The sequence below is a fragment of the Canis lupus genome, chromosome 3 (assembly GCF_003254725.2).
Source record: "Canis lupus dingo isolate Sandy chromosome 3, ASM325472v2, whole genome shotgun sequence".
Lineage (NCBI taxonomy): Eukaryota > Metazoa > Chordata > Mammalia > Carnivora > Canidae > Canis > Canis lupus.
In genome coordinates, this window is record NC_064245.1 from 26,779,043 (window position 1) to 26,799,688 (window position 20,646).

The 20,646-nt window shown below is 44.1% G+C and overlaps 1 protein-coding gene across 2 annotated transcripts in view; it reads left to right on the forward strand.

The window, feature by feature from the left end:
- Positions 1 to 20,323, forward strand: part of SERINC5 (serine incorporator 5) — a 106,829-nt gene extending 86,506 nt beyond the window's left edge. For both annotated transcript variants that reach the window (XM_025437038.3, XM_049108336.1), the window contains 5 exons: positions 2,156 to 2,282; positions 9,400 to 9,466; positions 12,961 to 13,000; positions 13,578 to 13,722; positions 15,797 to 20,323. In XM_025437038.3, the coding sequence (XP_025292823.1) occupies positions 2,156 to 2,282; positions 9,400 to 9,466; positions 12,961 to 13,000; positions 13,578 to 13,722; positions 15,797 to 15,944 (527 nt within the window). In that variant the 3' untranslated portion in view covers positions 15,945 to 20,323. The remainder of the gene's footprint in view (positions 1 to 2,155; positions 2,283 to 9,399; positions 9,467 to 12,960; positions 13,001 to 13,577; positions 13,723 to 15,796) is intronic.
- Positions 20,324 to 20,646: the final 323 nt, after the last annotated feature.

Sequence of the window (20,646 nt, forward strand, 5' to 3'; positions counted from 1 at the left end):
TTTTTATTTAATTTTTTTAATAGTTCTATCTTGAGTAAGTTTATTTAAGTCGTTTCTTTAAGACTTTCATTTATGACTTAATTTTTGGTTTTAACATGAGGTTTTTGGTTAGAGTATTTTTCTCTTAAATGGCAGGTATCACTTAAAAACAGAAAACTTACTTTTAATTTCAGGTGGTACTACTTAAATAGAAAAGTTCATATTTTGGTCAGTTAAAAAAAACTTTTCATTGGCCTAAGAATAAAGATTCCTTATACCACCACACACACAGTTATTTTTGATGTCACAAATGTGAGTCTAGCTGCTAATACATAGAGTGTGTATGTTTGTAAAATGGTTTGTTTGTTTGTTTATTTAGAGAGGGGGAAAAGGGGAGAGGGAGAAAGAGAAGGAGAGGGAGAGAGAGTATCCCAAGCAGGCTCCTGCCCCATGTGGAGCTCGGTATAGGGCTTGATCTCACAATCTGAAGATCATGACCTGAGGTGAAAATCAAGAGTTGGGTGTTTAACCAACTGAGCCACCCAGATACCTTGACTCTCAAAATTTTTAAGAAATCCAGGAAACATTAGAATATTCCCAGGTCACATGCTATTTAAAAAAATTTTTTTTAAAGATTTTATTTCTTTATACATGAGAGACACAGAGAGAGAGGCAGAGTCACAGGCAGAGGGAGAAGCAGGCTCCATGCAGGGAGCCTGACGTGAGACTCGATCCCGGGTCTCCAGGATCACACCCTGGGCTGCAGGCGGCGTTAAATCGCCGAGCCACCGGGGCTGCCCTAAACTTTTTTTTTTTATAAGAGATTTTATTTTTAAGTAATCTCTACACCCAACATGGAGCTTGAACTCGTAACACTGAGATCAAGAGTTGCACGCTCCTCTGAGTCAGTCAGGTGCCCCAGGATGTGTTTGTGTTTAGCACTTGTTTTTATTTTTATTTTTTCTTAAAGTAGGCTCCACGCCCAATGTGGGGCTTGAACTCATGATCCTGAGATCAAGAGTCACATGTTCTACTGACTGAGCCAGCCAGGTGACCCACATACACTATTTTTTACCCCACCTTTGCACAGATAATTTTATTCTCTCCTGTGGGTGTCAGCAGTGTTCATAGACTATAATTTGAAACACTGAGAAAGCACATACGTGAGTGAATATTGTCACATTTCTTTACATCATGATTAACTATTAGCCAGTTATGTCTATTAAATACAGTGAGCAAAAAATGACGTTTATACTGTTCCCTTGAAAACAAGGCTCTTGCGCACAATAGTAACAAATGAAATTAATGCATACCACGGTATTCTTGAGGAGAACTTCTCTTTAAATAAACTCTTGTTTATTTTTTTTAAAGCACTGTAGATTTAGCACATTTACAAACCTGATCAATAAAAAGAAACAAGATATGTGTGTGTGTGTGTGTGTGTGTGTGTGTGTGTATTTATATTTATATATTTAAAGGAAATGTAGAGGGGCGCCTGGCTGGCTCAGTTGGTAGAGCATACAACTCTTGATCTCAGGGTTGTGAATTTAAGCCCTGTGCTGGGTACAGAGATTACTTAAAAATGAAATCTTAAAAAAGAGAAAAAAAGAAAGAAAATGTAGAGAAGGGGACCATGATGGGAGACCTTTCCTGGAAAAGGAGGTAAGAAGTAAGCAAAGGATGATAGAATCATGACCATCCTATTACTGACTTCGTGTGGCTTTTGACCAGGTGGCTGTTGCGCAGCTAATACGTATTTGGTTCTGAATAGCTTCTACACGCTTCCAGAGAGGATCAACATGGTGGGAACTCAAGAATGTTTACATGCCACTTCTGTTCAGAGTTTGCTAAGTCAACTGAAAAATGGATCTAGTTTTACTTCTTACTGTTTGAATAGTACTGAAAAGAGCAAGACTGTCACTACATCAGGACACAGAGGAACCCTTTGGCGCTCAGCTGGAATCTGAGGGTCTTGTTCTAGGAGGCTGCCTAGGTGGGAGGGGGTGCTTTGAAATTGCAACACTCTAGTCTGAGTCGAACGAGACTGTGGAGTAGAAGTTTCCAGCAATAAGCCTTCGCTCTTCTAAGCTACCCACATTTTCCCAGAGTGAATGTGTCTGTGAACTACAACAGGCTTTTCTAATTAACTTTGATTACGTTGTTTTTTCCTCGCAAGCTCTGGATGAGCATGGGAAGAATGTTACAATCTGTGTGCCAGACTTTGGTCAGGACCTGTACAGAGATGAAAACTTGGTTACTGGACTGGGTACCACTCTCTTGTTCGTGTGCATCTTGTATTCATGGTAAGTCTTAGACACTTGAGGCCATCTTTGCAAACTCTAAAAGCACGGAGAAGAATTTAAGTGAGCTTTAGCAACTGCGAGGCTGCAAAACAAATCCCATCCGAGGATGAGGGAAAATAGCTTGAAGTAAAAAGTTTGCATTACAGTGTGGAACCTCAGTGTTTGGGCTTCATTTTCCTTACTTCTATTTATATGGGTAAATATAATAGATATAGAGTACGTTGCAACCCTTGAGAAAACGGTTGAATATTAGTTGTTAAAGTATTATTGGAGGGCCAGGGAGTACAAAGCAGGGAAGAAATGGTATGTGCCAGAAGGTTTTGGCAGCTTTCTAATCCAAGGGAAATACCATTTGTTCTGCTGATGGAAAAGAGTACAAAGCTCTACATACATGGTCATTTTGTGCTTGGCCCAAGAAAGACAGGAAACGTCTCTTTTCTTTTATGCTGAAACCCACAGCGCCATTAAAGCAGGCGGTGTTTCACATGCTCGTGGTGGGTTTGTGCCACCTTGACGTAGAATGTTCAAAAGATGGCCCCGGGGAGGAACGTAACCCATAGAAACAGCTTAGTTCCTGATGCTGAGTACATAATTCACTGATAATTAGGCTTCCCTTTGGCAGTGATCTTCTCATGTGTGGGGTTTACTTCTGTGTTTTATGTTTTGTTACGTTTCAACATATAAAAATTTCATCCTGTCGAAGACGCACTGTCGTCTTCCTCTGGCTGAAACTGAGGAATCCTGGTGGTGCTACCTTATATAAGTAAAATGTCTTTGTGTACACACGTGGGTGTTTTCTCTTACAGCTCTAAAACTCCCTACTGTTAGAAAGGAACCTGAAGGCAGACATTTTGGAGACACAGGAACTGAATTTTTAGAATACTTGTTCAGTCACGTGGTAGGCCATGAAACGCTTGCTCGTGTTGCAGGTGGCTGTTCCAGTGAAGATTCTATCACACTGATTCTCCTCCTGTCCCTGGCCTAGCCACAGATTCTGCTTGTAGCAGAAAGGCCCACGGTGACCATGTCTGGCCTTTCATTTTTATTGATTCCATAGTTGTTTGCTGTGTACCTGCTGTATCCAAAGCGGTGGTGGTTGGGATTCGGGCCCGAGTCAGTGAATGCTGATGTAAAACCACCCAAATTTCGAATGCTGATTCTCACCTCTTTTTCTGAGTAAGCTTTTTCTTCCTGAGTCTGTTTTTATTGGGCTTTGGGGGAGAAATGGCAGCAGCACGGCTAATTTCATCATTTATCCCTCAGGTTTTTTTCTGTATTGGCATGTCATAAATATTGGCAAATTATGTGAGTAGAAAGTACATGACTAAATTGTAACGATAGGATATTCCCATTTAAAAATAAAATATGGGGGTGCCTGGGTAGTTCAGTTGGTAAAGCATCTGCCTTCAGCTCCAATCGTGGTGATCTCGGGGTCCCCCTCTGCCCCTCCTCATGCTCATGCTCATATTCTCTCTCTAATAAATAAATAAAATCTTTAAAAAACATGACAAAAATAAAATATAGTTGTGTTTACATATATAGAAAAAAAATCACCATACCTGTAATAGTGGTGTTTATAGGGATAACTTTTTTCTGTTGTGTTTGTTTATAGTAAGGTCGCATTTCTCCTGTGTTTGTATTACTAAAAAAAAAAAACAAAAAAAAAAACTATAAAGATATATGACAGAATAAAATTGTGTTTTTTTGCAGATTGCTGAATGCCTAATCACACATGTGTTTGCTGCTTAGGTAAAATAGGGCTTAGATTTGCTATAAATCCGTTAATGGAAAGATGGCAACAATTCTACTTAGCGTTGATAGAACTGCCACATGGTATTATTTTGCAGCGTGGGATTTTCACCCTGTCAAGATTTTCCCTGCTACTCTGGAGTGAGAGTTAATAAATAAAACCTCACCTCTTTTGGAATTTAGAGGCTCCCCAGTGGAGGCTGATATAACTGGTTTGATATTTGCAAAAGATAATAATTTTCAGAGCTGACCACAACTATTTAAAATCTGTGTAAATGGCAAAGCAAACGTTACTGAATATTGGTAATTAAACTGCAATCAGTGGTGCCTGATGGAAAGAGGAGGCGGAAAGCAGCATCCACGCAAGGGGGGCCCTGGAGTAAACCAGGTGGCCCCGGGAGCTTGCGTGATACAGGACATCAGTGAAGTGCCAGGCTGGAGGGCTGGGAGATAAGTGCTGTAATGATGTGCTGCAGCGCCAGGAGGAGTCAGCTTTCAGGACCTGGTAACCAAACGTCTTGGAGCTCCCAGGGAAGGGAGTTCAGGCCCAGTAGGGCCTGGAGATAAGGGATGCTACTGGGAGGAGGAGGCATCTCAGTTAGGTTTTCAAACCTTGACTTCCTAGGGGTGGTGTTTCTTGCCAGACTCAAGGTTGAAAGGCTGGAAGATGTCATAAAAAGAGGCTACATTGAGTGGAAACTGTCATTTAAAAATGACTACAGGGCTATCTAGAATCCCTTTTTTAAAAAAGATTTTATTTATCCCCGAGAGACACAGAGAGAGAGGCAGAGACACAGGCAAGGGGAGAAGCAGGCTCCATGCAGGGAGCCCGATGCGGGACTTGATCCCAGGGCCCCAGGATCACCACCTGAGCTGAAAGCAGCTGCTCAACCACTGAGCCACCCAGGTGTCCCCCTCCCCCTGTTTGAGGTTTAATTAAAGTGAGCATGAGTGGGGGAGGGCGGCAGAGGGAGAGGGAGAAGCAGTCTCCCTGATGAGCAGGGAGTCCCATACCAGGACCCTGGGATCATGACTTGACCCATAGGTAGATGCTTATTAACCCACTGAGCCGTCTGGGCACCCATCCTTTTTTTTTTTTTTTTTTTTTTTTTTAAAGATTTTATTTATTTATTCATGAGAGAGAGAGACAGAGAGGCAGAGACCCAGGCAAAGGGAGAAGCAGGTTCCATGTAGGGAGCCTGACATGGGACTTGATCCCAGGTCTCCAGGATCAAACCCCGGGCTGAAGGCTGTGCTAAACTGCTGAGTCACCCAGGCATCTCTACCCCTCCCCCCATCCTTTTTTTAAAAGGTTTTATTTTTAAGTAATCTCTACACCCAGTATGGGGCTCAAACTCACGTCCCCCAGATAAAGAGTTGCATGCTCTCCTGACTGATCAGCTGAGTGCCTCAGGAATATCTAGAGTCCTTGGTAGGAAGCCTCAAGATGCACAGTATGAGCTTCACACATTTTCACTGTAAGTCCCAAGATTGCTTGGGATTGGGGTTAATTTTTTGGTAAGGTACTAGAAGGCTGATTGCACTACCTCCTCACCTAACCAGGAGCCAACTGGCCCTACCCTCCCTGCCCCAACACATACTTGTTTAGGGTGCCCTCATGCTGGCCTCTACACTCAGTTTCTTGTTCTCTGTCCCAGGTCCTACGTCTGGGGCACTCACTCTGAGTATGTTTTGTTTTTGCTGTCGTAGTTTGAAGGAAGGGCTCAAACGTAACCTTTCCAACTGAGGCTCCTCTTTCTCCAGATGCCCCTTCTGTTGTACTCAGGCATTATTGCTGTGAAGAAGTGTCACAAGTTGGACCCCATGCATAGGTTCCCCACTGGCTCTTTGTATGGGTCCATCCCTCCTGAGACTCCCTAAAGCCTGGTCTTTGGATAGGCCCACCCTCTGACACCCCTTTAGCCGCAGCCTCCACAAACTATTCCTTAATTCCCTCCTTGGTCTCTAGATTTTGGCTGAAATTGTTATTTTGTTGGCTTCAAATCCAAACTGTCTAGTGAGGCAGGATCCTGGAGTTAATCAGCTTAAGTTCCCTTGTCATATATAAAAGGGAAACTGAGAGGCAGAGAGCCTGTTTTTGTGATTCCCCCTGCCCCCAATCTCAAGAACCCTCTCCTTGGGCTTTCCTTGCTAGAGTACTGGGAGAGGCAGGTTCATAATCATTTTTCCCCCTGGGATTGTTGGGAGTAAGGTCCTTCGGTGTGGTACAAGGATAAGCTGGATGACTTGCCTCATTATTAGGAAGTATTTGTGCTATAAAATGGTCCTGGCTATTTTGGTTTTAACTGTGCTTATGAGGAAAATATTATTTAAATGATTAGGAACTTGGGTATAAAATTGGAAAACCTAAGAATCTTTATTAAATGTCAAATAACTTGCTAATTTGAAATGAAATATTCATGGAATAGGGCAGACCGTGTGGAAATAAGTACAAGGCTGGTAGCCAGAAAACTTTTAAACTGGGAGTTGGGAGTTGGCAAATCAAGGTATCTGGGGTTTTTTTGTGTCTTCTTTGCTACCTTTTTTTGAGAAAGGAGGACAAGTTAAAGTAAATGGAGGAGTATACAAGCTTTGGGAGTCCGGCCACTCCCTCACCTATCAGCTAGAAGTTTTCATGGCTCTGCTTTGAAGGGTGTGTCAAGGCCTCCCCCCAGTTCATACGACTGTGGTCTCCCTTGGGAGCTATGAGTCACAAGTTACACTGTGCTTGGAAGCATAATTGAACTTCACACAAAGGGTGGGAATAGTCATGAGATCTCCCAAGGGCCCTGGGAGGGAGCAGAATCAGTCTCCAACAGGAATGTCTGTACGTGTTCCCTAGAGATTTTCTTTGATCTAGGGGAGTTTGGCCAGTTCCCAAAGCAGCTGAAGCAGGTGTGGAGGGCCACCTGCATTTTGAATCATTCTGCCAATATGGAAGAAGCCCTGGGCATGGCAGTGATGGAGGGGAAGCATTTTTTTGTTTGTCACAGTAACAAGCCACTGCCGGCTTCTTTGGAGCGGGGAGTAGAGATAGTAAACAGGCTATGACTTGTCTATACGGTGACGTCCCAACCAAATGCCATCAGTCTTCCTTCCTTGCCCTACAAGAAGCAGTGGGTGAAAGTTGCTTGCACTTTAGCTCTGGAAAGCACTCTAGTTCTGCGTAATCCAGGAATTGTTGAGCAACATGTCTTGCACTCACCAAACAGATGAGTCTGAGTAATAGAATGTGGACAAGAAGAATTTCCTAGGCTTTTAAGGAGTCTGGAAAAACAATGTTTCCTTGGTAATTCCAAGAAGAGTATTTTGTGGGCAAAGGCCATGACCGAATTATAACCATATTTGATAGTAGCATGTACTTCTAGAAGTCCTCTTTCATTAATGATGAACTGAATACAAAAATATATGTATTTTTAAATTAAATCCAATTAATTAACATATAGTGTATTATTAGTTTTAGAGGTAGAGTTCAGTGATTCATCAGCTGCATGTAACACCCAGTGCTCATTACATCCCGTGCCCCCCTCAATGCCCATCTCCCAACCCCCTCCCCCTCCATCAATCCTCAGTTTCCTGTGATTAAGAGTCTTTTATGGTTTGTCTCCCTTTCTGATTTCATCGCGTTTTATTTTTCCCTCCCTTTCCCTATGATCCTGTCTTGTTTGTTAAATTCCACAAATGAGTGAGATCATATAATTATCTTTTTCTGATTGACTTACTTTGCTTAGCATATTACCCTCTAGCTCCGCCCTCATAGTTGCAAATGGCAAGATCCCATTCTTTTTGATGGCTGAGTAATTGAATACACGTGTTTAGAAATAAGAACAAAAGCTTCCCCATTTCATGCTCTGATGATGGAAGTAAAGTGGCAGTGGCCAGAATCAAAAGTTTTTTTCTTGAAACCATTTTATTCCAAAGAATTTACAAAAGTGCAGTATTTATTCTAACTCTTTTAAATAAGGAATATCATATTTCAGGTAAAAAATGCAGATAATTGATCTCTAGAAGTTACACTTTCCTCCACAGATACGATACAGCATATTTTAATTTTATTTTAAAGATTTTATTTGTTCATGAGAGACACACAGAGAGGCAGAGACACAGGCAGAGGGAGAAGCAGGCTCCCTGCAGGGAGCCCGATGTGGGACCCCATCCCAGGACCCCAGGATCCTGCCCCGAGCCCTCCAGGCATCCCAGTACAGCATATTAAATCATAATTCACATGCAGAAAATACAGCATGCACTTACATGGAGGAGCAAAGTGTATGTGTTTGGGAAGTAGCTCTAAAATTCCTCTGATGGGGCTCCAAGTCAGGAAGCGAGGGTGCTTGGGCCTCAGTCAGCATCCATCTGTTCAGAGCAGAAATGAAAGTGATGCTATTGGCCTGGAGTGGCCCACAAAAGAAGCAGTGCACTTGGATCCCAGAGGACCTTTTTGTGAGGAAGGCTTTTTATTGTTTATTTGCATTTTATTGATCTCTCCTCCTCCAGAAAGAGGATGAGAATAAGTGGAGAAGGCTGTGTCGCCTCATGGGGTTTTTTTGGTTGAAATGAGTCTGCTAATTCCTGCTTCTCCAGTGGCCACACCCCCGCCTCCAGGCTGGCACTTAGGATGCTAGAGGCTGGGGATTGTCCTCTTTTTCACTGAGTGCCCCAGGGCTTAGAACAGGGCCTTGACACATGGCAGGCCTTCAGTAAATATTTGCTAAATGAATTTATAGGGTTAGCTGGAACCCTGAGTATTGTATATATTTGTTTGCTTAAAATGTCCCCCTTTTTCCCCCTAGAGGAAATACCTTTTTTACCCCCCTGTAAGCCAGATTTTATAATATTTTACCTCTCTGGATATAAGGAGAATGGTGGGAAGAATTTTTTTTTTTTTTCTAATCACACTGACAGCTACTCTTGAATTTCCAAACAGAAAACTTTGTTCTGCCAAAAGCTGATAACCATAGTAAATAATTGTGACCTTTGTTTTTCATGTCCTTTTTTTTTTTAAATGCTGTCTCTGGGTTCTTCTGTTGGTTTTGATTCCATCTAAGTGAGACTCCTCAAAAGTTGGGGAAAGATAAAAGGGAAATCAGAAAATCCTTTCGGCCTGGTGTTTGAGGGAGGAGAGGTAAAAACCAAGATAATAGGACCAAACATATCTTACTTCTTTATCAACAAACTTCTCTTTGCTTAAAATGATCTAATGCAATCCACAGAAAAAGACAACTATAGAATTGGTCAATTTTGGAATTAAGTGGGATATTGACAGACTACTTTTAAGGAGCCAGAACTGGAGTGAGCCTCCCATTAGAGCACTGGCTAAGCGTCGCAGCCTTTCCTTTGATAGGATGTAACGTGTGTGTTTATTCCTTAGCTTGACATCGACGACAAGGTCAAGTTCTGATGCTCTGCAAGGGCGATACGCAGCTCCAGAACTGGAAGTAAGTTCATTTCCTTCTCTTACCCTGCTTCATCTCTGAAGACCTATTTATATTTCAGGAAGGCTCTTTATGTGTGTTGCATCTTTATGGAGCTGCATTCCATGATCCCGTTTTTCTCCTCAGGAAAAGAATACATTTTTGTGCAGAAAAAAACAATGTCCCAAGTATCTACAAGATACGATGGGATTAAAATGAATCTTTGCTTTTCCTCCAACAACATTAGCCTCTAGTGTGGCTGCCCATCTTCCACCAGAGGCCTGGGTAGCTTTGTCAGGCTGCTGACTGCTCTTTTCTTCTGTCATAATGGAATGTGTGTGTGTGTGTGGGGGGGGGGGTGTTTTAACTTCTAGTCCATTCTTCTGTGTCCTTCATGTATAGCATGACCATGAGATTATGTGTAATCGGTGCATTGCAGAAGGAAAAGGATGGACAAGGAAGGAACAAGCATCTGCTCCGTGCCACACCACTGAGCATTGTCTATATATTAGCTTGCTTGCTTGCTTATTTAGAAATTATTTATTTATTTGAGAGAGAGCAGAGTGAGGGAGAGAGCATGAGCACGGGTAAGGGGCAGAGGGAGAAGCAGACTCCCCGCTAAGCAGGGACTCCCAGACGTGGGACTCGATCCCAGGACACTGATCATGACCTGAGCTGGAGGCAGATGCTTAACCAACTAAGCCACCCAGGCGCCCCTACACATTAGCTTATCTAAGTGCATCAGTACCATCAGGTGGGTACTTCACTGGGTGAAGAATTGGGAACAGGAGGTGTTCAGAGAATCAGAGTGGTAAGCAGATGCCTATCGGTCAGCAGGATGTCTGTGATTTCCTTACTTGTGCAAGTCTTCTGCTGGGGCCCTCGGTGGGACATCCACTGAGGTCAGGCAAGGTCTAATCACATGGAGGCAGCCAGGAAAAGACTGAGCCCTGACCCCAAGAACGGAAGGAACAGGAGATTCCAGTGATGACTGAGACTTAGAGCACTTGCCACATGCCAGGCACTGTTCAAAGCACTATTTTTGTGATTTCGTTGCATCCTCATAAAAACCCAGTAAGGGTTTTATCTCTGTTTTACAGAGGAGGGAGACAGAAAAGTTAGTGATGCTTCTGATTTGCTGGCATGTGGACTGTGCACTCTGGCTCCAGAGTCCGTGTGGCCCGAGTGCTGCTGCCCGAGAGCTGAGCTGCTGGCTCCTGGCCCTGCTGTGCACCCGGCCTGGCCCCCGGCCCCAGGCCCCATCCTCCAGCTCTCCCTGTGTCTGTCCAGATATGGGCACCCTTCTCTGCAGCTGGGTCTCTGGGCATGGCCTTTCCTGCACCTGAGCTGGAGATGGTGACAGCTATGAAGGGTTGTCAGTCTGCCAGCAGCATTCAACAGCTCTTTCTGTCACTTAAAAAAGGAGAAAGCTCTGCTGAGGCTGAATAGGTTTACTGCCTCGCACACAGAAGAGGGGCTCTAGAAGGCAGGCGTTTGTTCTCCCCACGGCGGGTAGCCACCTGCTGAGGCCGTGTGCCATGGCTTCAATATCCCTATTGTGTCGAGTGCAGGCTCAAAGAACAGCAAGTCTCTAAGTTAGATTTTGAGAGGATGTTTTCCTTCTCATTCTAAGGAAAATGTCCCAGTGTTTCCTTCTGAACTGGAGAGCATGTAAAACGGAAGTTGGTTTGCTCTCCTTGCATCAGGTTTCACAGGCTATACCTTTGAAAGAATTAGTAGTTTCTTATGCTAAGTTAGGCTTTAGAGGAACAAGGACCCCAGGATACGGTGTCTTGAGCCCACTGAATGGTTAGTGAGTCTTGGACTGTGTCATTTGGTCCAAGATCTGTCAAGGCCATTCCCTGTGTTACCAGTTTCCCTGATGTAGTAGGCAGACGGGCGTGGCCTTGAGGTGTGCAAGTGGGATGAAGGCTTGAGCTCCTCTATCCTTGTCCCCGGTTCTGTGTACTTTCTGCTAAAAATACTGTCAGCCAGAAAGTGCCAAGGACCCAGTACTCCGCAGCTGGTCTTGCTACGTGTAATGTTTCTTACTCTGTTGACCAGAGCCCTTCTGGAGTCATGCATTAATTTTTCATAATCCAATTTTTATTAGTTGTTTTTTTTTAAAGATTTATTTATTTATTTATTTATTCATTCATTCATTCATTCATTCATGAGAGGCACACAGAGAGAGGCAGAGACACAGGCAGAGGGAGAAGCAGGCTCCCTGCGGGGAGTCTGATGTGGGACTCGATCCCAGGACCTCGGGGTCATGACCTGATCCAAAGGCAGATGCTCAACCGCTGAGCCACCCAGGCGTCCCTAGTTAATTGTTTTGAGTAGATCAGGAACATGGTACAGAATTAAAAACTGCCAAAGACTCTTCAGAGGAAAGGATCCCATCCATCTATCCCAGACCCCGCCACCCCTGCCTCCATAGAGGCAGACAGTTCGGCAGCCTGATGTTATAGGAAATGTAGGTGGGCTGCCTGCTTCCAGAGCCCTTAGCTTTACCGTTTCTGATTCTGCTAGCTCCACTGTCTCCTAGACATCACATGCTACCTATTGCTGCTTGTGAATCGTGGACCTTGGAGTTTCCATCCTGCGTGTTTTTTAAAAGGTTTTATTTATTTGACAGAGAGAGAGAGAGGGAGCACAGCAGGGGGAGTGGCAGGGAGAGGGAGAAGGAGGCTCCCCGTGGAGCAGGGAGCCTGATGCAGAACTCGATCCCTGGACCCTGAGCCCAAGGCAGATGCCTAACCCACTGAGCCACCCAGGTGCCTCCTCCTCCCCCAACTCCTGTATTTATGTTCCAGCTCTGTCACTAAACTAGCACTTCAGGCCAGTTATTTATCCTGCCTGCCCTCAGCTTTCTCAATTGCAAAGAGGATGATAATCCAGCAAGTAGAGCAAGTCATCACCCAGAATGAGTTAGTGAGAGTGAGGACCCATCTCATTCCCCTTTTGTAATCAGGTTGTGTTTTCCAGAAGCAGCTGCCAAGGCAGAGTTGACTTGCGTGGTATCTATTAGGGAGAACACAGGTGGAGGGGAAGGAGGCAACTCTGGCCTGAGAGTGAAGTTGAAGGGTACCCTAGGCTGGGCGAAGCCTCTATGGGTCCTTTCGGTGCTCCAGAGCAGTATGACCCATCAGAGCTGTCGCCAAGGGTCAAAGGCTGCGCCTTCATCCCTCTGCCATGAGCAGTCCTTCAGTGTGGGTGGCCCAGGAAGGCTTGCTGTCCGGCAGGGCACAGTGTTTGGGAGGGAAAGGCTGGGGGCCGCTCTCCGCATTCCAAGTAGCACCTTGAAGGGGATCTCGGCGGCCCACGTCCCTGTCGCAGCAGAGCACTTGGAAGGACAGATGCTTAGTGAAATCCTTTGGACCAGATAAGATGAGCGCAGTTCAGAGCCCTGCCTACAGTCACACGGCAAGGCTTGGCATGTCACATGGGTGGCCACTGGGGCTTGACTGACGTGGAGGTAGAAAAGCCACCTGACGTTGTTGGGTTTGCTCTTCCAGGTAGCCCGGTGTTGTTTTTGCTTCGGCCCGGATGGAGAGGGTAAGTAGAGAACTTGAATGGTAAGAGGAAATTTTTATTCCAAAGGTGGTTTATTGTTGACCTCCTTTTCACGCTCTTCCTGAATGATTGCTGGGTTTTATCTGTTCGTGTTGGCGCTCTGGCTGGCAAGAATCAGTTTCTGTTTTGGCCTATATGTAAGTCGAATTATACAGTGAGATTTAGAGAAGGACAAAGTACAGTTTTCAAAAGAATGAAAATTTAGAAAATTTCTTGCAACTTTCTTTTCTTGGATTGGAGCGTCCAGGGGCTTGAGAACTTTTGGCATGCTCGCTCACTTCCCTCTGAGCTTACCCTAGGTTTTCTGTGTATAAGGGCTCTCTTCTGCTCTGTTCAAAGAATGTGATGTTACATAATTCATCCTGTTGAGGACATTTCTGTGGTTGGGTGGGGGTTTTATGCTGAGAGTGTAGATGAAGTTGTCCGAGAGTACAAATGGCTTTGGACATCTTTTCTACTCAACAGCTCCTGGGATTGTAATGAGTGAGTGTGGCTTTGCTAAAGTGGCAGGCGTGCATATGTTCACTCACAGGGCTTGTGTTCACTTTGTGCTTCACAGACACTGAGGAGCAGCAGAATGTGAAGGAAGGACCGCGGGTCATTTATGATGAGAAGAGAGGCACCGTCTATAGCTATTCCTATTTCCACTTTGTGTTCTTTTTGGCTTCCCTCTATGTGATGATGACCGTCACCAGCTGGTTCAAGTGAGTGGCTCATTGTCTTAGACATTTTAGAGGGGACAGTCTTTAGAAAATCAAATTAAGTCCTATTCTTTAAGTGCTGAGACCCACTGGGTCGCAGATCCCATCTCCTGGAGTCAGTGAAACTCTTCTCCAAGTCCTGCTATGCTCACCTACACAGAAACAGTCCTGGGGTCTCAACAGTCTGTGGGCATGCTTTTAACCCTGGGACTTGGTAGTGCTCACTTGCTTAATGCAACTTTAATAAAATGAAAGGTTGGGAGTGGGAGGTGGGGTGCTGGCTGGCTCAGTCAGTAGGGTATACGACCCTTGACCTTGGGTTAATTTGAACTCCTCGTTGGGTGGAAAATTTTTACTTTAAAAATAAAGTCTTCTGGGAAACAAACAAAGGGTTGAGGAAGGGGAGGAGGGTGGTGGGTTGGGGTAACTGGGTAATGGGCACTGAGGAGGGCACTTGATGGGATGAGCACTGGGTGTTCTATTTGTTGGCAAATTGAATTTAAATAAAACATTTTTTAAATAAAATCTTGGAAAAAAATAAAAAGGTTAACTGCTTATGGGCGGTCTTGAGGAACATAGTATAAGTAATGGAGGGAGAACTTGGAATTCTTAAGCAGTCACCTGCTTTTAAGAGAAAATACCTTTTTTTCTATTTTGCATTTTGTTTGCCTTTTTATTTTACACTTTTATTACAAAAGTTTGTTTTACACTTTTATTACAAAAGTTTAAGGTTTTGTTTATTTGAGAAAGAGAGAGAGAACACGAGCTGGTGGGGAAGGGGCAGAAGGAGAAACAGACTCCCCGCTGAGCAGGGAGCCCTATGCGGGGCTCATTCCCAGGATCCAGGGATCCCAGGATCATGACCCGAGCTGAAGACAAATGCTTAAATGGCTGAGCCACCCAGGCACCCCTGAAACATCTTTTTTAAAAATACTAATGTGGCAATAGGGGTAAGTAGCCCCCCGCCCCCACCCCAAGCCCCACAGCCGGTGCTAATGTGGTATGTAAAACTCCGAATACACACAGGATAGACATTTAGGCTCACTGTGCTTTGTTTTATCCATTCATGCAGCAACTATCTGAGGGGCTCCTGTGTGCCTCACTGCTGTAAGTGGCAGGCTTATAATCTAATGGAGGAGACAGACCATGATCCAAATAAAATACCCTGTGGCAGATTGCACTATTGGGGAGAAAGATGAGGAAGAGGAATGCAGAGTACCAGGTGGGGTTTGGAGATGGTGGAGATAGCAGAAGGCTTCACTGGGGAGATTTTTCCAGAATATGATTTTTCCCTTCTTCTAAGGGAGAAGAGAGGAGGGAGCTTCTAATGTATCCATAATGGTTCTAATGCTTTGATGATTCCTGGAAAGTTTTGGTGTGGAAAACTTATAGGATGGAGGGAGCCATAATTAATAAGGCAGAAAATAACAGATGCTGTCGAGAATGTGGGAAAAATTAGAACCCTTTACAAAACCTCCTGCTAGGATTGTAAAATGGTGCAACCACTTTGGAAAAACATTTTGGCAATTCCTCAAAATGTTAAGCCACAGTTGTAGTATGATCTGGCTGTTCTAATCCTGGGTAAATACCCAACAGGGGCAAAAGTATGTCCACACACAAGCTTCTACACACATTCATAGCAGCATCACTTACAACAGCCAAAAAATAGAAACCACCCAAATGTCTATTAGCTGATGAATGGATAAACAAAATGTGCTGTCTCCACGCAATGGAATATTACTCAGCAATAAAAAGGAATCAAGTATTGGGCCATGCAACAACATGGCCTTAAAAACCTAAATAAACCTTAAAAACCAGTCATACGAGGCCACATGATTCCATTCCTATGGAATGCCTAGAATAGGCAAATCCACAGAGATAGAAAGTAGATTAGTGGATGCCAGGCTCTGGGAGGAAGTGGGCAAATGGCGTGAGCTGTATCTGAATCGAGCTGTTGGGAAAAAACAAAACCAAGAGAGGCTGGAGGGGACGGGAGCCAGGGAGACGCCTGCTGGAGGGGACCTTCTCCCCGCCTGTTCTCTTCCTGCTCTGACACAGTTGGGTCTCGTTTCCACAGCTATGAAAGTGCCAACATTGAAACCTTCTTCAGTGGAAGCTGGTCCATCTTCTGGGTCAAGATGGCGTCCTGCTGGATGTGTGTGCTGTTGTACCTGGGGACCCTGGTCGCTCCCCTCTGCTGTCCCTCTCGGCAGTTCTCCGTGTGACGGGGGTCCGAGCAGGCCTGCAGCCTGGAAGTGATGTCCTTTGAGCAAGTGTCCCAGGGGTCCGAGCAGGGACTGGTGCTTTGTGAAAAGCTGTCATCCTCTGGCTGGTTTGAGTGGGTCTGAAAAAGGCTTTCAGGGGGGAAAAAAATCACCTGATTAGCTTTTGAATTCGGAAAATCAAAAAGAAATAACCATGTTAACCCAAAAGAATTGAGAATTTTCAACCAAGCGGATCCTGAATGATGATATAGTTTGTGTTGTTGTATCTTAGCCCTAAAAACTGGAATAGAAATTAACTAGTATTTACCTCCTGTATGTTTTCACCAAAACAGAGTTTGAGGCATGACAGGGATAAATCTTACCTTGTCATTCTTATCCTTCAAATAGAAAAACTTGCCAAAATCTTGAGCCCTCAGCCCGGGGCGGAATGCAGACCCCTCTCACACACCTCGGCCAGGAGCCTCATCCCCAGCGGGCTCTGCAGATGGCACTTGTCCTGCAGGCTCCTTGCTCATTTGGTATATTTATAGGGTACAAGAGGAAGCACCTGCTTTTAACTCCACCCTTGTGCTGTTTCCTCCTGGCCCCCACATGTTTCCCTTTGGAGCTGTGATGCTGGGAATCATAGCTTCACTCTTCTGTCCTGGCCCTTTCCAGAGGTTCTCCTCATCCTTCCCAGGCTCGAACATCTTTGCTATAATGTGAAAAAGCACAATTTACCATCACTACCATGTGGTCCCCCATTGTATTATTACTGCCCGATCCGAGTTACTGCAATAATTGTGACTCCTTTTGTGGTGTTATTCATGTGATTATAGAACAGTATTCATGTTGTCTTTGCCTGAGCGACGGAGGGCTATAGTTCTTCCTTGTTTGTGCTATTAATATTAATAACACTCTAGGACCTTACCCAAAAAGTCGCTTCTTCACGGAAGCCTGCTGCACCCTTCTTTTAGTTATAAAAGTCAGCCGGCGTCTCTACCACCTTGAGGCCTTTGAAATTGTAAAAGCAAAAGGGCTCTTGTTTCCCGGATCTGGAGTGTGGCCACAGCGTTCATATCCACGGTGGTGTGCTGGAGTGGATCGGCCGGGGGAGGAGCCCAGGCAGCACTTCACCCTGGGCTGACCAGATAAGGCCTATCGTACAAGTTGTAGAAGTGGCCAGATAAACTTAGAAGAAACGGTGGGGGTGGGGGGAGGGTATTTAATTAAGCCATAAACAACATCCATGGAGATTTCCAAGAGTATGTACTTGTAATAGGCATAAGAGATTTGTCTTGAGGCTGCTGCCCAAGAGATGACTGTGTTCAGTGGTGACGTGTCCTCGGTCAGTGAAGAGTTTTCTCGGTGGAAAGTCTGTTAGAGACCCCAGTTGAGACCTGCTGGGGATGCTCCTTTGAGTGTCTCCTGCAGGGTAGAAAGGGTCCTCTGGAGCTCACTGGCACAGGGGTCTGTGTGTGCCCTACTGAGCTGGGCAGCACTGGCTTCCCATTTGCCAAAATGCTGGTGTAGGGAATTAGTCAAATTCTTCATTTCTACTCCTTTGCCCCCCTCCCGGGAAAATAAGCAGGGAAATAAATTCTGGGGACATATTACTCTAGAATCTTGCCTTATTTATAATGTTTGAGCTTCTGTTTCTAAAGGTACTCGTGTATGGGCGAGAGCCTTGTTTTGTAACCTTTATTCAATTTCTTTTTTGAGGCCAAGAAGCTCTGAGCTTGGTGGTTGAAAGGTCCTCTGGTGTCACACAATGGATAGCCACCACGCGCGGCCCCTGTTAAGCCAGTGGGACTGGGAACTCTGTGGGTCGGGGACAGAAGCTGCCTCAGTGGCTGTGCAGTGACGCAGGGCTCTGGGTAAGCTGGGATGGGCTTCAGGAAAGACCATGAGAAGAGTAGATCGAGAGCTGGGCTGCTGGCTTCCTAGTGTTTTCTTCCTGCTAGGCTCTGGCTGGTCTGGGCAGCCAGCTCTGTGACTTTAGAAGTGGCCCCCAGGGCAGGTCACACAGGCCAGCTGACAAGGCTCCTGTTCCTTGGCTGGCCTCTGTTGGCGGGCTTCCCCTGCAGAAAGCAGCTCAGGGAAACGGAAAGGAAAGGACGTTCATTGCCAGTGACAGGGCCCTCGGAGCTTCTCTTCGGCTGGCCCAGCCGGCAGCTTAAAATTTGGTTTGTGTCCCAAAGTTCTTCTTGAAGTTTAGTCTGACTCAAGAGGAAGAGTTGCGGTCACTCTGATTTTTATTCTTAACTGAGAATTTAAGAAAGTTTATCTGAATGACGAGGGAGAGGTGAATATACTCTAACAACTGAGGGCATAGAAAGAAGTTGACTCTAATGATTATTAATTGTAATGAACAATTCTCAGGTGATGAGTCCATGTTTGTGGGTTTAAAGAACCTACATTCTTGTGCTATTGTGATTTAATAAACTGGAAAAATTGTGCCAATTGCTTTGAGTTGCTGTAATGATGGTGTTCATTTGATAAATTCACTGATCTCTTTTTAAAATAATTTTGCTTCCTACAACTTTTTGTACATGATTTTGAAAAAGTACATTCCCAGTAGCTGCTGGTCAGACTCCTTTAGCAACGCAAGTGCAAGAAGTTTTTAAAGAACTCTATGTGTATGTTTCTTCTGTGCTATTCCTTCAGTGTGGGAATGTTTTCCCTTCTTGTTTTCATGAATAAAAACACTAAGTGGGGGAAGGGATTCTTCTGGGAATGTTGCTGTAGACCTAGATGTGTCATCTGACTAGAAATTTGTCTGTCAAAAACTTTCGGAAACCCGAATTTGTCCTTACTGGGTTGAGTTTTTGTGATACTGGTTGGTTGGGTTTGCTTTTGTCCTCTTGGCTTCTTGGGAAATGGCTTGAAAGAATTGTTCCCCAGAGGTGTTGGGGGTTCTTTCGTGGAGTAGATGGACTGTGTGCATGTGGGCTGTTGGAAGGTGGGGTTACTAGAGATTTGGGGTTCTGGTGCCTATCAGGACTAGCCAATGGTTGGGTCCCCACACCTCATTTTCTATTTCCAGTTCCTCAGAGGATCCTTCATTCCGGATGACCTTTGTGTAGTGCTAATCCGCACCCCCACCCCATATCATCCCCCTCTGCCTATTTAAGATTGTATACTTATTTAATTTTAGCCAGAAGTTTATCATCATTGGTGCTTCATGTAACCCTGCAAAGGGAATTCCAGAGTCTGTGTTTAAGTCGCCTTGGCTTTATTCTCCTTTGACTGCCTTTCTAAGTAGCATTTCATTTTGGTGTACATTTGTGTTCTATTCCTCTTGGAAATGAGAGCAGTTTTAACCTGTAACTAAGAAGGATGTGACCTTGGGCTAAGACCCTGCCTGTCTGGAGAGATCCCTGGGTCCTCCTTAATCAGGGACAGTGCAGTAGTCACTGAGCTCGTGGAATTCTTTGTAGGATACTCTCCTAATCGAAGTAATAACTCCCTCTGCTTTGTTCTTAAGGCCACCGTGTTTCCCGCCATCTTTAAGATGCGTGTAAAGCCTTACACACTCAGCCAGTGCTGCATTTCCGGCCGAGCTGGGCTCTCTCATGCTGGACCTGCCTTCCAGAGCTAGAGAGCCACTTATACACATCCTTCAAACTAATGCTGGTCGCTCTAAGGATTGTTATCTTTTTAAGATTTTCTTCCTCAGTAAATCACTTACAGAGGCATTCATTTTGAAAGGGGGAAATACTTGGCTTTTGCCAAAGAAGGTATTTTGTTTCTGTTTAAGCAAAATGCCTTCGGAAGAACTTAACTGGGTAAGGTAGATAAAAAATGCGTATGTCCACATCCACTTCTGTAGGAGTTTAATCATAGTTATGTGAGTAAAATGATGAACAACTCTTTAAGGTAATCCTCTGGGTGAAGGATCCTGGGAAATTCTCTCAGGTAAAGAAAGTTTGCAACAGATGTATAATATATGTCTTGAGAGTTATTTATGAGAAATTTAAGAGGATTGTTTTGCTTTTCTATATTAAAGATTTAAGGTTTTTTTTTTTTTTAACTTTGCAAAAAAACACAAATTCTACAAAAGTTTTATAATTGTAACATTGTTAATTCTTAGAACTTTTTCGAAACAATTACCTGTAGCCAAATTATGTGGTTATGTTTTGCTCTGCTAGGATTTGAAATGTAATATGTGTGGTAAATTTACTGTTTGAAATTTATAATAGTCTTGGATATGGTTAGAGTTTTGGTAACTTTTTAAAAAATTGTTCCTTCTTCTAGTCACAAAGGCAACTGTGGGTTTATATTTGTTTTTTGAATGCTAATTTTTCTATGAAGCGTCTGAAGTTGACCAGTCTTTTCCTATGTAGAAAACTCAAAACTTGTTAACTCTGTACTTTAATAAAATTTAAAATGGAAAACTCCGTTGCTGCTGTTGTTGCTGCTGCTGTTTTCATTTTTTGGGTTTTTTTTTTTTTTTTTTTGTAATTTAAAGTCCTCCTGGTAGTGTTTTCCGAAGATTGGTTGCCTTCAGATGTTAATCATTTTTCTCTCAAGCTCATAAAATCTTTTCTGATACTTGAGAATGAAAATATAAACATGAAAACTCAACTCTTGTTTCCTTCACCTCTGGAAGCTTCTGTGAACTGCTTCCTTTTTCTGATTCTTCGACTGGTGTTACACTATCTTAAATATGAGAAATAGAGTAGGTCTCTAAGGAAAGTAGTAGAAGTCTTCCAAAGATTTG